Genomic DNA, 16,960 nt, shown 5'->3' with positions numbered 1-16,960 from the left:
AGTAACACTACATAATATATTTCAAACTTACAGGCATTTTTGATACTGAAGATAAAATGGCAGTAAATTTTAAAGCAGTAATTTCTGAAAGATGCATGTTATGTCTTATACTTGTCCTATGCACTTTTCTAGCCCTCCAATGTGCTTGCCAGCCCCTACCCTCTGTTTCACACTAGGGAAAAAATAAAACAATAAACATACCTTAAAGTTTTCAGACTGTAAATGGCCTTGAATTGTACGATAAGTAGCATTGAGGTCTGAAAATATCTGACATAACTTTGTTTCAAAACTGAAATTCAAGCAATACATATTAACAATAGAATTTATTTAAAAACCCCTATCTACTTCAGCATGCTAGCCAATGAAAACCCCACCTGAACTTAAAAAAAAAACAAACCTTATAAAGTAATTCTTTAAAAATCAAGAACTAGGTATCTAAACTCTTAAAACTATAACTAAACTCCTTATTCTGAGTTATTCTCTCGCAAAGAATTAGTTCCCTCGATTAACAAGAAATTTTACATTTAGGATACTTTATGCTACTTAAACTGACCTCTTTGTTTTATAATGGGAAAAGTGACTTGGACAAGGTAAAAAAACCAAAAACCAAAAACCAAAACCCTAATAACAGAGCTAAGATTAGGACCCACATCTCCAAATTTCATTTCAGAGTCAGCTCCTAGAGAAAAGTTTCCCTGATTCATAAAATAAACACCAAAAATGAACTCTGAGGAAGAATTATATATTAATTATAAGAGAGCAACATAACTTCCTATTGCCTAGGAAAATAATCACAGTGAACTACAACCAATACAATGATAATCAAAAGAGAACACAGATTCTATAAACAGTAAATGTTCTGTCTTTGGTCTCTTCCTTTATGCTTGCCACTATTTCTATTGTTTCAGTTTACTTACTACACAAGTGGCTAAATATGCAATAAAAATAAAGTTATTTTTTAACTCTTAATTTGTTCTAGTATAATTTATCAAAAAGCTGATAAGAAAACTAAACATTTAGCTTAAAGTGGTTTAATGAATGCAAACCAATTTTTTAGAAAATTCTACAAACTACGAAGAAATACAAATTATTTATTACTGAAACTATTAATTAACAAATAATCCTCTTTTCTGAATTCCTTACCCTTAATGTTTTATTTCAGGGATATCAGCTTACACCATTATACTTACAATTTTCTATAATATGAAGCATTGGCAACTTTGGCTGAAGAGTTATACAAAACATCAGAAACCAAATATAATCTGGCAATCTAGAATACCAAAAGAGAACATAAAAGTGATTAAAGATAAAAACCAGCAGCAAATAATATATCTAGAAAAAATTTCATATTGAAATTTTTTGCAATCAGTGGCATACAGCTAATGTTTGGCTACAACAATAACAGCTAATTAGAAGAGTTATAAGAAATTCAACATTACCCAAGTCACTACTTTGGCAGGGATAAAATATGTAACTCATTTACGTTTCAACCTGTTGATAACCTGTGTATTGATTAACATAACAAGTTTCCCCAGACAGGAGGAAAGTAAGACTGCATGGGGAAGATCTCTTCAGTCAAGTGCTTCATGCAAAAACAAAACAAACAAAAAAACACCAATTTCAATAAAAAAGAAGTCAACTATAATTCCTTTTACTTAATTAAATGTTCCATAAAGAGAAATCATTCCCATACCTTTTTGGGGAGGGGTGTCTTTAAGATGGACAGTGACTCAGTAATGCAATCCACTATTTCTTCAGCAGCTTCAGCATTATTAAGACAGAAAACCATTGCATCTCCAATATCATTTTTCCTTGGAGTTAACCCCCGCAGGATTTCTTCTAACTTGTCCCTCTGTCTGAATACAAATGTTTTTAACTTATAAATATTTATACATACAAATTTCAAATGCCATTATAGTTTCTGCTCACAAACTGATTTCTTTAAAACCAACTCGGATAAAATTCTGAAGACTAAATCGTGTTAAATCTGATTTAAGTCCCCCAAATATATTACATTTCTTTGAAGAGCTTACATGGGAGAAGAATATTTTCTCGTGAATAAAGGATCTCAGTGACTTTTAGCTTACAAATAAAGTAAATTTTAAATTATGGGCATTTTTTTTAAGAGTGTTTGAGTGTCCCAGTACCATCATCCCATTACAGTGAGGGGATAAAAAAAAAAAAAGCCTTCATGTTTTTCACTCTCTTTTGAAGGAAGTCAGTTACTTTAGCACTTCTGCATCAGACAGAAACAGGCTAAAGCAGGTGGTGGCAAACTTTGTGAGAATCAGAGAGTAAATATTTTAGGCTTTGCAAGTCATACCATCTACCGTCTCTCTCATAGTTACTTGACTCCACTGCTATTAACACCAAAGCAGCCACAGACAACATATGGGGGGGGGGGAGCATGATTGTGTCCCAATAAAACTTTGTTTACAAAAACAGGAGGCAGCCAGATTTAGCCTGTAGGCTGAGTCTGCAGACCTGGACAAAAGTAATGATGAAAATACATCTGCAGAAGCAAATACGCTTCAAATATATATAGCTCTCCATTAGCAAATGCTCTCACAAACAATGCATCAATGCAACTAGTATATAAGATTTAGACTATTCAGTGGAGTATATAATCCTATATGCCATAATCTTTTAGCTAATTTTTCCCACTGAGGTATACAGAACTTCCTCTTAATAGTTATATTTGTTTCTGCTTCTTAAACCAGACTAACTTCACTGTACTCATACTGACTGAGCACTAAAAAATATGTTTTCATGGTGGCCACACATTGCAACTCTTGTGGAAAGACTCCGCATAATCAACCATGTAACTTCACAAAGCTCTACAGTAATTTTTTCCTCTTTAATGTTGCATTCAGAGAGGCTAGAATTCTAAGGGTCCCAAGGTAATTTCTGTAAGAGTCACAAGTATTCCACTGCTAGAGAATCACTGCTTAAGAGATTATCACTATTTTTTACCAGTAGGAAGAGAGAGAGGTCAATAGGACACATAATTACACTCGCTGAGATGTTTAAAATTACCAAATACATGAGAAATGTATTTTAAACATTCACAAGTAAAAGAAAAAACATTTTATTTTAGGGTTAACATCTTAGTAATATCATTAATTAAAGCGATTATTAAAGCAACTTTTCTGAATATGTAACAGGAAAAGAAAAAAATTCTTACTCTTCCTTAAGTGCTCCCTTTTTACTAGGCTCCTCTACAAAAGCTTCTGTTTCTTGCTCTTCTGACATCCCATGCAGGTATGGATTTAACGGTGGTGGCCTCCAAAAAGATCCATTTTTGAACATACGAAAATCTTCTGTCCGCCACTTAGTCGGAGAATCTCCCTAATAAATGTCCAGAATGTTATTAGGTGAAATACTTCAGGGTCAAAATTAACAAAGTAATTGATTCCACTTGCCTGCAGAATAGAATAAAGCTTCCACCTATAGTAAACATGGGCTGGTGTCTGGTTTTCAAATAAGAACCTAAAACAAAAAAATAAATATATTCCTTAACAAAGAAGTGTCTTCACGTAAATATAAACAAATGAGAAATACTATTTGCCTATTTCATTTGAAATAAAACCAAAAGCAAAGATCCCTGAAGAAAAACCCCCACCCACTGCCTTCTGCCATCTATCCCCTTCCTCACCCTAGCCCTCACACTGCCTTTGTGACTGACATTAGTACTCAGAAGGTATGCAACCTTACTGAGTCTTACAATCGATTTTATTGAATGCTTATATGTCAGATATATCTGGCAATGGATTTTTCCAAGACAGAAATTTCAAAAGCAGTGGTTTTTAAATGACTTAGAAGTGTTAAATGAATGTCTTAGATACTGTTATCTGTTCAGAAGATAAGCAATATTCTATGAAGCTCTACTGTTCTACTATGAAGGACTCTTTCATCGAAAAACATGAAGAGTAGTATTTTCCTCCTAGAGACTGCTAAAAACAATGTTATTTAATTAACTTAAATCAAAATCAGATAGAAAACTGACCCAGGTACATCTAGTCTAATTACTAAAGCTACCTTCTCACCCCATTGCAAAAATAACCCCGTACTTGTAGAACTTTATTCTTGGAAATATTTTTAGCTCCAAAAAATAAGTAAAAAGTATTTTTTAAATGCACACCTGAGGATAAAAAAAAAATGTGGTATATACATGCAATGGACTATTACTCAGCTTTAAAAGGTAAGGAAATTCTTACACATGCTTCAACATGGACGAACCCTGAAGACACTATGCTAAATGAAATAAGCGAGTCTCAAAGTACTGAATGATTCGATTCCACTTATATGAGTTGACTAGAGTAAACAAATTCAAAGAGACAGAAAATAGAATGGTGGCTACCAGAGGCTGGAGGACCCAGGGAATGGGGAATTATTGTTTAAGGGGTACAATTTCAGTTATGGGAGATGAGAAAATTTCTGGAGATAGACAATGGTAGTGGTTTGCTCAAAAATGTGAATGCACTTGATGCCATTCAACTATACATGTTAAAATGGCAAAACAGTACATTTTCTATTATATGTATATTTTACATAATGTAAATGCACACCTGAACATAGGATTGTTGATTTCTCTGTTCATAATCATAGCTTCAAACATTGGCCCTTCACGTACAACAAACTCTATCATTCGATGTATCAGGGCGAGCAAATTCCTACAACAACAACACAGTTAAAGAAAATGGATTCAGACCTACCACTATATAAAACTATACTTGACCTAAGTTACTATAATTGTGCAGAAAAAGATTATTCTGCTGACTAATACAAAATTTTATACCAAAAAAATAACCTGGAGCATATGTTAATGCCTTGTGCATTAAGAGGGAGTGGGACAATGGGGATAGGGGAGTGGGAAGGGAAGGAAAGACGAAGGGAGGGTGGGAAACCACAACACAGCTTCATAGCAATAAAGATTTTTTTCTAAATGCCACTTAATTTTTATTTTCCAAATGCAAAACATTACATTATGAATCACAACTAATTGGAAAGCTGCAAATATATAAAATGAGTAAACTCAGAGCTTACATGTTATCATAGCCATCTAAAAACTTACACACTATCTGTTTTAAAAGAAAATATGCCTAAACCAAGCACCTTTGTGGTGGCACTGAAATGTTATTTACATGACTATATAAAAAATGCAAACTATTTAACAAGTGTTAAGGCCTGATTTAATAAAAAATCCATCCAACTCTTGTGCTTTTCTGGTACACATATAGCAGATGGAGTTTTTATTGAATCTGACCTTTAATGAGGCAACATCCCTTTGGATCACACTTCAAACTGGTTCACACAACTCATGACATGTATAATTCTGCCTGCGTATTATGACTCAATGAAGCAATTATATTGCCAAAGCCTTAAATGGAGTCCTCTTTCCAAAATATTCCAAAATACGGGACATGGTGAGATGCCTCTCCCATTTTTCATAACATTTACTTTCCAATATTTAAGACAAGAAGAAACGTGTAACTTTTTAGCACAGTCATATTATTGGTTGGGCTCATAGAAAATCTTTATTTTTAAAATCTAGGTCCTAAAATCATGTGATTTAAACATTATTTTAGACATTAATTATAGCATCAAGCAAAATGACTCAGCTTATTATAAGCTGCTTTTGATTTCTCACTTCACCAGTCCCCCAGCATACAGAGTAGGCAAATAGAAATTGGGGAAAGCAAAAGGATATTGGCTCTTGGTACAAGGCACACACTAAATTACACCTTTAGCATTCCCAGCTCAAATTAAGTTCATGTAATTGCTGGAATATAAATAAATATATAGTTATAGAATAAGACAGATTTTTTTGGCTCTATAATGCCCTGCTGCAGAGTACATAAACAATAAAATAATTTATCTCATGGTCATTGTAATTATTTTCTCCCATTTCAAACAAACCTACTTAAATGGACACTAAAATCTCTATACAGTGAAAAAAATTAATTTTTTTGACCTCCTCTAGATCAAAAAAATTATATGAAAGTTTAAATCTTTAATAGAGGGGAAACTAAATATTTAAAACTACTAACTCAACCTCAAATTGTTAAAACAAAAAACCAAAAGCAACACTTAATTTTGTATCTAAAAATTATTTTTCTTTCACAGAAGTATTAATTACTCTGCAAATATGCAGTTCTTATTATCCAAATGACAATGTATTCTCAGCATCCATATAGTTAATGATATTATTTGGAGGGAAGGGAGATAATATAAAGTTAAGATTCAGTTCCAGAACTCCCAATGGTATGTGTCAAATTAAAGTGAAGGGAAATTTTATGTAAATATCATAATATATAAAATCAATTACTGGGGGACAAATACTATACATTCAGAAACTTGTATGAATTAAGTCAAACGCAACTTGACTTGCATATTATAAATGAAAAGTGGTTTAGCAAGTTTAAAACAAAGGATTCACTGTAATGGTGAGTTAAGACTTTTCAACAAAATGTATACTCAAAATTTAGTTTAGAAATAAGCTGAGTCACATGTAAAGCTACTACTGGAATATGCTTTTTGAATACTACAAAAATACTTTCCTGTGAATGCTTTTTTATCAGTGGAAAAATAACCCACTATAGTTTTAAACAGGCTTGTAAACTGATAAAATGTATTTTTAGAAAATTTAAAGCTTAAAAGTTTTAAAATATTTCATGTGATTATTTAAAATCAAAATCTGACAATTAGTTGTTGCTAACTTGAATTCAAGATTATTAAAGAATTGTAATCACACTTTTTCCTTAAAGATTGTGTATTTAACATCATTTTTAAAAGGATGACTTTTCTATCAGAATGAAACAGTGTAGTACACAAAGATGATATATCTTAAAGTGCATTATTTTATTTTAAAATGGCAATTATCTTACTCTGGGCAACAATAACAAAAAAAAAAAACCAAAAAATTGTCTCTCAGTTATAATAAAACCACATTTATTGGAGTCGATCGTACCAATGTCTGGTCAAAAACTGTATACTTTCCCAATCCATCCCATGATGTTTTCCTGGTCCCCCGCTGCCGCAGACAGTTCAGCTGGTGTTGCTCACCAAGGCCAATGTCAAAGAGAATTTGGTATTCTTTTGTGTTCATTTATTATTCAACCAGTGTTGTGTTCCTGTGTTTGGGAAAAGGCTTAGCTTGACTGAGCAAGAGCATACCTAGAGCATGAATTCTTCTGCTTTATCATTATGTTGAAAAAGAAAAAAAAGGGAAGAAAGGAAAATAAAAGAATTCCAAATACCTTTGTTACCATGAAAAAAAATTTCTAGTATGTTGAGTGTTCATGAAAATAATAGGAATTCCTAATCAATTAGAAAAAAACCAAAGCTATGCCCTTCAGTAAGGAGAACTCAAACTAAGGTTGCAAATCAAACAGGAACCAAGAGAAAAAAACAGATTGGGTCAAATTGTAACATAATATACAATTTAAGATACATTTAAAACACCTATTTTCCCATAACAATAGTCTGAATATTATTAGACTAACAACTCCAGATTAAATCTAACAAACACATTCTAACTACTAAAGCTATAAACTTCCCTACTTTGGTAACAATAAAAACAAAAAGATAATGACATAAAATTGCAAAGTATACTAAAGTTAGTCACATATCCCCCCAAAAAGTACTGGGAAGGAACCATTGCTCAGTCAAGATATTACCTTTTCCTCAACACCATTTTTTTTTTTAATTCAGAAGGGGATATTGTCTATATTTAGATCAGTAATAATAAAGAAAAACATGTACCTTTCTGTTGGGATAACCACTTTGACTATGGCTTGCGACAGAGTCTGTATATGAAGTCACATCAGATAATAAACATAGAATATGTGAGTATTGTTAACAAGTAACAAGCAAAAATATACATAATGCATTGAAAACACTACACATCTAATCACAAGTTTTGCAGGCAATCACTGCATTTGAAGTAATTATACACTAAGCAATTACATAAATGCAAATGGATGTGTTCAGTGAACAATAAATGTTCACCAAATGCAAAGAATCAGAACATTCCTGCCAGAATGCACATCAATGCACGGAAATAGGTACTACACTGAGAATTATCAGATAAAGATTTTAATTTGTGAAATAATTAACTGTTTGCCTCTGACCATATAGTTTGCTACTTTGTTCCCAAGCCTTTAAAACCAGCCCTGTCATTTTAAGTGTAATTATTTCATAATAGAACCAACAAATTCTTATAAACTTGAAATTAAGTTGGTTTTATGTTTAATAAAAAGAAAATACTCACCCTTTGCTTTTACTAGAGTAGTTAACTGCTTTTTTAAAAACCACATATGCTCTCAAATACTCTAATACGTCAGATCTTGAGAACTAAGTTAGCTAGCAGCCATCCAAACAGTTTAAGTATTTAGATCTTTCTAATTGAAAAGTCACTTAACCAAATACAAAGTAACACTTTCTCAGAACAAAGTAAATTTAGATACTGCACTTAAGCAACCTGGGTACAACAGTGGACAAAGAGAAAAAAAACTTAAATGGTCAAAAAAGGAATGGTAGCCACAAATAAAAAATATGACCTAGTATTTCAATACAGGGTTTCCATGGGCTAAGGCAGGGAACACATCTACTTATTTCTTTAAGAGTTGTCAAACAGAATTACACACACATTTTCTATAAAATTATTGAAAAGAAATACTACCACAGATTTAGTATTTACAAATTAGATGCGGCCCTATGTACATTTTTTAAATTACCTTCTCAAAATCCTCCTTGTTTTTAGGTGGCGGTAACATTGGAGCATTGGGGTTTTTTAACCTCTCTCTAGGCTGCGCATTAAAAGGCAGTCCTGATGGAGGTGGGGGAAGCGTATGTTCCATCATGGAAGGCGGAATGTATATTGGATGTGGAGGAATAGGCACAGCTTTACCCCAACCTAACTTCATTTCAAAAGACATAATCATCTTTCCTGCAAAAAAAGAAAAGAAAGGTCACCGGGGTAATTCTCAAAAGAAAATAAAAGACTTTCGTTAATTTGAATTAACTTCCATGTTTAACCTTTCCATTTCTGGTCCATTTTTTCCCTAGAGTTTTTATACTTTTCAGAACCAGGAAAAAAGTCTGAATTCTGTAGTAGACAATAAAAACTTTACCATTTAAATTTTTTAAAGCTCTTTCAGCATCTCTTCTATTCATAAAGGCCACAAAGCCACAATTTCTCTCTCTTGCTCTTTCTTCATCAGTTCTAGGCCACATAATTTTCACACTGGCTAACGGTCCAAATCTTCCAAATTCTTGACAAAGCATTTCTTCATTCATCTATTAAAAGGCATAAAAATAAATATATAAGGCATAAATATTTTTCTAGTATGCAGAAAAAAGGGGGGAAGAAGTCTATGTGACAGAAAGCAAATTTTTACAAAATCAACAGTGAGACCTATTAATGCCACAACTTTCCATTCAAGTACTAAGACCCTATATAGGTAAAATCTTGCCCTCGGGAGACATTCACAAATCTTTTCATACCAGAAACACAAATAAGTGATCAGGGTGAACAGGCTGGGTGGCAAAAGAAAAGTACACCTCTACCTCTCCTGCTGCTCCTTTTGAGATCCTGCATCTTCAGATGCTGTTCTTCGGCAGCGGTTTATTTAGGAATTTAGCAACAATTTTTAGTCAGCTCTGATTATCACATTTAAGGCAAGGAGAAAGTACATCATGATGATGAAAGAAAAAAAGCACCTAATCACTTTTTCTTTTTCTAGCATCCAATGTAATTCAGAAGAGAGAAAAGAGAAAATGGTAAATACACAATGAGGTCCAAAACATATATAATTTTGGGTGCCTGGGTGGCTCAGTTGGTTGGGTGTCTGCCTTCGGCTCAGGTCATGATACCAGGGTCCAGGGATGGAACCCCATGTTGGGCTCCCTGCTCAGCAGGCTTCTCCCTCTCCCTCTGCCCCTCCCATTTGACCGGGGGGGGGGGGGGGGGGACGGGGGACGACACAAAGAGAGAGAGAGCATAAGCAGGGGGAGTGGCAGAGGGAAAGGGAGAAGCATGCTCCCCGCTGAGCAGGGAGCCCAAGGCGGGGCTAGATCCCAGGACCCCGGGATCATGACCTGAGCCGAAGGCAGACGCTTAACTGACTAAGCCACCCAGGCGCCCCATCAAATAAATAAAATCTTTAAAAAAAAAAAACATGGGGCGCCTGGGTGGCGCAGTCGTTAAGCGTCTGCCTTCGGCTCAGGGTGTGATCCTGGCATTCTGGGATCAAGCCCCACATCAGGCTCCTCTGCTTGAAGCTTGCTTCTTCCTCTCCCACTCCCCCTGCTTGTGTTCCCTCTCTCGCTGGCTATCTCTATCTCTGTCAAATAAATAAAAAATCTTTTAAAAAAACAAAAAGAAAAAGAAAAAAAAACAAAAAAAACCATAATTTTTAAAAAAAGCATATTACATATAACAACCACTATATTCCTCATAACACAAGTAACACTGAAGTGATGAAAAGAATTAAAATATAAAAGACAGAAGAACAAATTACTAGTCTGTGATCATGAAGAGAAAATAGAAAAAGGATGTCCATTAAGGAAGCAAGCTATAAATAAGAGGGTAGTCTCAAAAGAACACTGTCCACCATTGGTCACATCCTGATTTGATAAATAATAATATCAGTACACAGTAAGACATTTCAAATTCAGATAGTCAAGTTACAGAAAGAGGAGATAAGGCCTTAAGAATTGTAGCAAGACAATTCAGCCCATACCAGTAAGGCTCAATTTTATAAGATAATTTTATAAGATAGTCTCTAGGTTCCTTCAAATTTGCTTACTTCAGATTTTTTACTTTATTTTTTATTGACAAAGCAGTTTTCTTCCATAATTATAAAGAATATAAGCTAACATTCATCTAACTTTTCTAATATTACCTGTGGATTAATGTTTCCAAGATATAAATTAGTAGTGCTTGGATCTCCTACATCATGTGAGCCAGGTGCATAATCGTCAAGAACTAGGACAAAGAGGGAGAAAAAAATTATAACCTGCAAAATACAAAGTTTGGACAATTTCTACTAATTAAAAAAGCAAAAAACTGTATTACCACCAGATGATCTATTTCTTCTTGAAGGCGCATCCACTTAAAAAGGGGGAAAAGAAAACAATTCTTAGTTTTTAGAATAGTTAATCACAAATATAAACATTAAAATAAATGCCACTTACTGGAACGACGCTGACCATCAGAATCTGACTGAGGTGGCTCAAATCGGCTTAACCTGCCTTTTGTTTTATGTCTCTCATCACGCTCTTCCTGAATTCTGTTGAAAACATTTATAATCACTAATAATGAGGCAAAAGTCGTTCATTCACATTTATTAAGAATACAACTTATCCAGGTACTATGTTCATGTAACTTGAAATATTTGTGAGTAATTAAATGCCAGTACTAACAACCAAGAATAGAGAGTCCCTCAGCTGTAACAGTCATTATAAGCAAATTTCTGACATGTCATGCAAGCATTAGAATACAAAGCTCACTTCTAAGGTGAGAAGGAAATTCAACATTAAAACCGCTGATTTTTGTCCTTTCTTGGTTAAGTTTGCTCGCTCCTCACCCCATCTCAGTGACTACATTGTTTCCACTGCAAACAGGACTCCGGACATTAGATAAATCAATTGAATTGCATCCGTATTATGCTACCAACCTAGATGCTGGATGAAATGCTCAATCATTTCCAAACATACCCTAAAAAAAAATCACTATAATATCTAAAACAACCTCATCATTGGTAAGGCAGTTTGTGATAACTAACCGGTACACTACATTCTTCATACCTGCATCTGTAAGTATCAGTTCAATATACCTATGACAGCCATTCTCCACACTATAAAACTTACTGTTTCAATTCTTCTTTGAAGAGTTCCAAATTGCTTTTTTTCTTTTCTTTCTCCCCTTTCTTCAGTGGCTATGAAGGATATGACAAGTTATACTTCAAACAAAACACGGTCAAACAAAACTAATGGCTCAATAATCAGGTCATTTTAAATAATTTTTATTTTCTTGTCAATTGTGTTCTATTATTTAAATTAAAAAGAATGCTTCTGTTCTCACTGCACTTCCTTCCTGTTCTCTTGAATTAAAAATTTAACAATTCAATTATTAAAGCAATTATAGAAAATGACAAGCAATAGTGTTAAGATAAAGGAACCGCAGACTTTATTTCCCAAAAGCCTGTGCTACTTAGACCTGAATATTATTAGAAGGCAACAGGGAGCAAAACTAATGAACATAACTAACTGCCAAGTAACTGCCATGAGCAACTACCAAAAATATGCACTTCTTCAAAACAATCACCTTAGGAAGACTATGAATTATTGAAATAATCAGTAACAGCTTTGAAACTCCTCTTTTAAAACTGCTTTTGAAATCCCTCTCTTAAAAAGTGCCAAAAAAATTCAATGGGGGAAAATAGCCTTTTCTCACAAATAGTGAGAGAACAATTCAATATCCACATGCAAGAAAAAGTGAAGTTGGACCTCTTCTTCACACCACACACAAAAATTAACTCAAATGACTCACATACCTAAATTAAAGCACTAAAACTATAGAACTCTAAGAGAAAAACACAGGAATAAATAAATCTTCATGACTTTGAATGAGGCAATGGTTTCTTAGATATGACATCAAAAGCATAAGCAAAGTAAAAAAAAAAACTGATAAACTCTACTTCATCACAATTAAAACCTTTTGTGTTTCAAAGGACACTATCGATAATGGACAAAGACCAGTAAGATGACTAAAATTTTTAAAATAGACAATTTTAGGGGCACATGAGTGGCTCAGTCGGTTAAGCGGCTGCCTTTGGCTCAGGTCATGAATCCCAGAATCCCAGGGTTCTGGGATCGAGCCCTGCATTGGGCTCCCAGCTCAGCGGATAGCCTGCTTCTCCCTCTCTCTCTCTGCCTGCCACTCTGCCTACTTGTGCTCTCCCCCTCTCTCTAATAAATAAATAAATAAATAATCTTAAGGAAAAAAGAGAGAGACAATTTTAACAAGTGTTGGTAAAGACGTGTAAAAATTAGAACCCTCATACGATGCTGATGGGACTGTAAAATGGTACAACTAATTTGGAAAGAGTTTTGGCAGTTTCTCAAAAGGTTAAACAAATAATCGCCGTATGACCCAGCAATTCCATGTCTAGGTATATAAAAGAGAACTGAATAAGTAAGTCCACAAATGTTTATAGCAACATTATTCATAATGGCTAAAAAGTGGAGACAACCCAAATATCAAGTAATAGATGGATAAACAGTATGTGCTATACCCATAAAATAGAATATTATTCAACTATAAAAAAGAATGAAGTACTAGTCTGTGCTGGAATACAGATGAACCTTGAAATATTATGCTAAGTAAAGAAGCCAGAAACAAAAGGCCACACGTTGTATGATTCCATCTGCATGAAATGTCCTAAACAGGCAAATCCAAACAGACAAAAAGTAGATTGGTGGTTGCCAGGGGTAGGGGATGACTAAAAATAGGTATAAAGTTTCTTTCTGGGGTAATAAAAATGTTCTGAAATTAGAGATTAGTGATTGTTGCACAACTGTGAATACACTTTAAAAAATAACTATATACTTTAGAAGAGTAAGTTTTATGGTATGTGAATTACATCTCAATAAAATTGCTTTTTTCCATTGCATTGCTTTCAGAGCTATTTTAAAAGTCACACAAGAGGGGCGCCTGGGTGGCACAGCGGTTAAGCGCCTGCCTTCGGCTCAGGGCGTGATCCCGGCATTATGGGATCGAGCCCCACATCAGGCTCTTCAGCTATGAGCCTGCTTTTTCCTCTCCCGCTCCCCCTGCTTGTGTTCCCTCTCTCGCTGGCTGTCTCTATCTCTGTCAAATAAATAAATAAAATCTTTAAAAAAAATAAAATAAATAAAAATAAATAAATAAAAGTCACACAAGAAAAGTCAGTCTCACCATTCAGTGTAATCATATTTCTTCACCAAATGTGGCTCCAAATAACATGACCCACCTCTATCTTCCAACCCCCATGAAAAATCCCACCATCAAAAAACTAAAAATCTCCTAACACTGAGAATATTTAAAAGAAGGTACCACTAGCTGACAGTAATTCCAAATTAATTCCAAAAACGTTCTAGGCAAAAGATACATTATTGGAATACATATAGTCTTCCAAGGTAACTGCCACTACACATGCTGACATTATTTAAATACCACAGTTCAGAACTGCTTAAAAAGATAATCCCATTATTTTATATTTATGCCTAAAATATACTCAACTTTTTACTAGCGGTATACTATGAATATAATAACACCAAAGGTTCACTGCTCAAAAAACCTAAAAAGAACACTGCCTACATGTCCTACTCTAATTTATCACCTCTTCTCTAGGAAGATTAAACACCAAAACTCAACATCTACTCCCAAAATAATTAAAAACAAGAAACCAAAGTCCTGCTTACAGTGGAAGTACTGAAATATCATTGGCAGTATCATCTCTGAACATAAAAAGTCACTTATTTGGGTCTGACTTACAGGTTTTTTGGTTTCTATCACAAGAAGAGATGGTGGTCTTTCATTGGATGACTGATTTGGAGGATTTTTTTGATCTGCAAATCTTGAAGACGGCTTATAAATTTTACCTCTTTTTTCATCTGTTTCATGTTCTTCTGAAATTTAAAACAGTAAGTTTTAAAACTAATTTTCAAAAATAATTTCATATTATCTGATTTTTTATTTTTTTGAAAATAAACAGAAATTAGTAAAATGCTTTTAGCACTAAAATATACAACTACTGACAAAATATGAAGTTAATTCATATTACCATCTTACTTTCAAAAATACTAATTTAATCATTTTATAGTAAAACTATGAAATATATTATAATTTTCACAAAGTCTTTTGCTGTATTCAAAGCTGAAAGGTACAAACTATTTTTAAAACTTATCTGGCTCCAAGTTCTCATTAATACACATCTGGCCATTTATTCTGCTAATTAATAATTAATATCAACACTAGAGGGTGCTGATAGAAAGGAAATACGAAATTCAAAAGACACCAAACATCTTTCATAATTACCTACAGTTATTCTACCAAGACTTTTTGGGTTGCTTAAGGACAATAATATTCACACTAACCTTTAGCTGCATTAACAACACCTCCACGCACAAATGTCTTCACTTTATTACCATCACTTCCTTCAAAAGCAGCAAGAAATTCCTCATAAATCTCAGCAGCTGCCTTTTCATCTTCCTAAATACACATGAAAATACCACTTCATATAAAAAAAATATTGTACACAGGGCGAAACTCATCAAGGAATAATGTAAACAAAATCTTTCTCTTCATTGGTAAAAGCAGGTTAGGCAGTCCTAACGGGTAATATCTAATCTTTAGTAGATATTAGATACTAATTAACGCTGAAACTAAGAAAGACTTTGATCCTCTACTGGCAATTTCTGGAACTAGAAAAGGACCCACTAAGTAAGTTTATTTAGAGACATCAAGAGTTAAACTGTATGACAATTATATATTGTTATTCTATTAATGTTTCTGATGTTCCCAAAACATGATGATTTAATTCACTGATTATAAATTTCCTTTGCAAACCAAAGACATGAGTATTAGAAGATGAAGCAGCAATAACTCCACAGCTGGCATTAGAAAAAAAGCTCAAAAGAACCTTGACAATTTCAATTATAACTCTTCACAATGTCCCCAAAACATGTACGCATAAAGGCCAATAGAACAGAACAGAAAATAGAGAAATAAATCCAATAACACTTGGAAATATAGTATTCAATAAAAGGAGCATCTCAAATCAATGGAGACTAGATTGACTTTTCAATGAATGATGTTGGGATAACTATTTGAAAAAAAGATAAAAATGAACCAATTCTTCACATCATATACCAGGAGAAACTGCAAATGAATCAAATTTAATTTTTTTTTTTAAATGAAACTGTTTAAGGGACGACTGGGTGGCTCAATCAGTTAAGTGTCTGCCTTCGGCTTGGGTCATGATCCCTAGGTGGCTCAATCAGTTAAGTGTCTGCCTTCGGCTTGGGTCATGATCCCAGAGTCCTGGAATGGAGTCCCACATCGGACTCCCTGCCCAGCAGGGAGTCTGCTTCTCCCTCTCCCTCTGCCTGCTGCTCCCCTCCCGCCGACAAATAAATAAAAACCTTAAAAAAAAAAGAAGAAGAAGAAGAAACTATTTAAGTATTAGGAAAAAACATGAGGAAATTCCTTTATAAGCTAGGAGTAAGAAAAACACTGAAAACTAGAAATCATAAGGAAAGACTGATAAATCTGGTTACATAACAATAAACAATTTCTGCATGGAAAAAACACCAGAAGCAAAATAAAAAGACAATCGACAGACTGGGAAAAAAACACTGCACCTTGTGTCACAAAGTATTAATATACTTAATATACGAAGTAAAAAATAGAGATAAAACTACTAATTTCTAGAAAGATTGGTTTAGATATAAGCAGACAGCTCACAGAAACAAACACAAAAGCTGTTCAACCTTACTTATAAGAAAAATGCAAATTTAAAACTACACTGAGATATCATTTTTCACTGAGCAGATAGGCAAAACTTCAAAAATATCCTCTGCTGGCAAGGCTATCGGGAAACAACCTCTCATACGCTACTGAGAGAGATGCAAAATATCCCTGCCCTTATAGAGAGCAACTTGACAATATCCAATAGAGCTACATTTATGCATTTACCATTCAACCCAGTAATCTCACTTACAGGAATATATCCCAAAAATAAACTAGCAAAAAAAAACCATATGCATAACATTATTCATTAACAGCACTATTTGTAATGGCAAAAGACTAAAACAAAAATGCCCTCAACAGAATTTTAGTGAATAACTACTGTATGTCTACACAGCTATTTAAAAAAACAAGGAATATTTCATTATATCTGCAGTAATCTCT

The 16,960-nt window shown here is 33.9% G+C and overlaps 1 protein-coding gene across 4 annotated transcripts in view; it reads right to left on the bottom strand.

The window, feature by feature from the left end:
• The window catches only part of U2SURP (U2 snRNP associated SURP domain containing), a 52,523-nt gene that overhangs the window by 22,855 nt on the left and 12,708 nt on the right, over window positions 1-16,960 (bottom strand). For 2 of the 4 annotated variants that reach the window (XM_087870265.1, XM_087870263.1), the window contains exons 5-19: window positions 15,145-15,259; window positions 14,543-14,676; window positions 11,875-11,942; window positions 11,200-11,294; window positions 11,081-11,116; window positions 10,908-10,990; window positions 9,135-9,300; window positions 8,739-8,950; window positions 7,765-7,808; window positions 4,569-4,673; window positions 3,419-3,489; window positions 3,185-3,344; window positions 1,694-1,856; window positions 1,191-1,270; window positions 202-289 (exon numbers count right to left, since the gene is read on the bottom strand). In XM_087870265.1, coding sequence (XP_087726391.1) covers window positions 202-289; window positions 1,191-1,270; window positions 1,694-1,856; window positions 3,185-3,344; window positions 3,419-3,489; window positions 4,569-4,673; window positions 7,765-7,808; window positions 8,739-8,950; window positions 9,135-9,300; window positions 10,908-10,990; window positions 11,081-11,116; window positions 11,200-11,294; window positions 11,875-11,942; window positions 14,543-14,676; window positions 15,145-15,259 — 1,620 coding nt within the window. Of the gene's footprint in view, window positions 1-201; window positions 290-1,190; window positions 1,271-1,693; window positions 1,857-3,184; window positions 3,345-3,418; window positions 3,490-4,568; window positions 4,674-7,764; window positions 7,809-8,738; window positions 8,951-9,134; window positions 9,301-10,907; window positions 10,991-11,080; window positions 11,117-11,199; window positions 11,295-11,874; window positions 11,943-14,542; window positions 14,677-15,144; window positions 15,260-16,960 lie in introns of those variants that run through there. The other 2 variants (XM_087870264.1, XM_087870266.1) reach the window with 2 other exon arrangements.

Source organism: Ursus americanus, chromosome 20 (genome assembly GCF_024610735.1).
Source record: "Ursus americanus isolate L20-20 chromosome 20, mUrsAme1.1.p, whole genome shotgun sequence".
In the NCBI taxonomy this organism is placed as follows: domain Eukaryota; kingdom Metazoa; phylum Chordata; class Mammalia; order Carnivora; family Ursidae; genus Ursus; species Ursus americanus.
The sequence above is the reverse complement of the archived record's forward strand: the minus strand, read 5'-3'. Positions and strand labels throughout refer to the sequence as shown.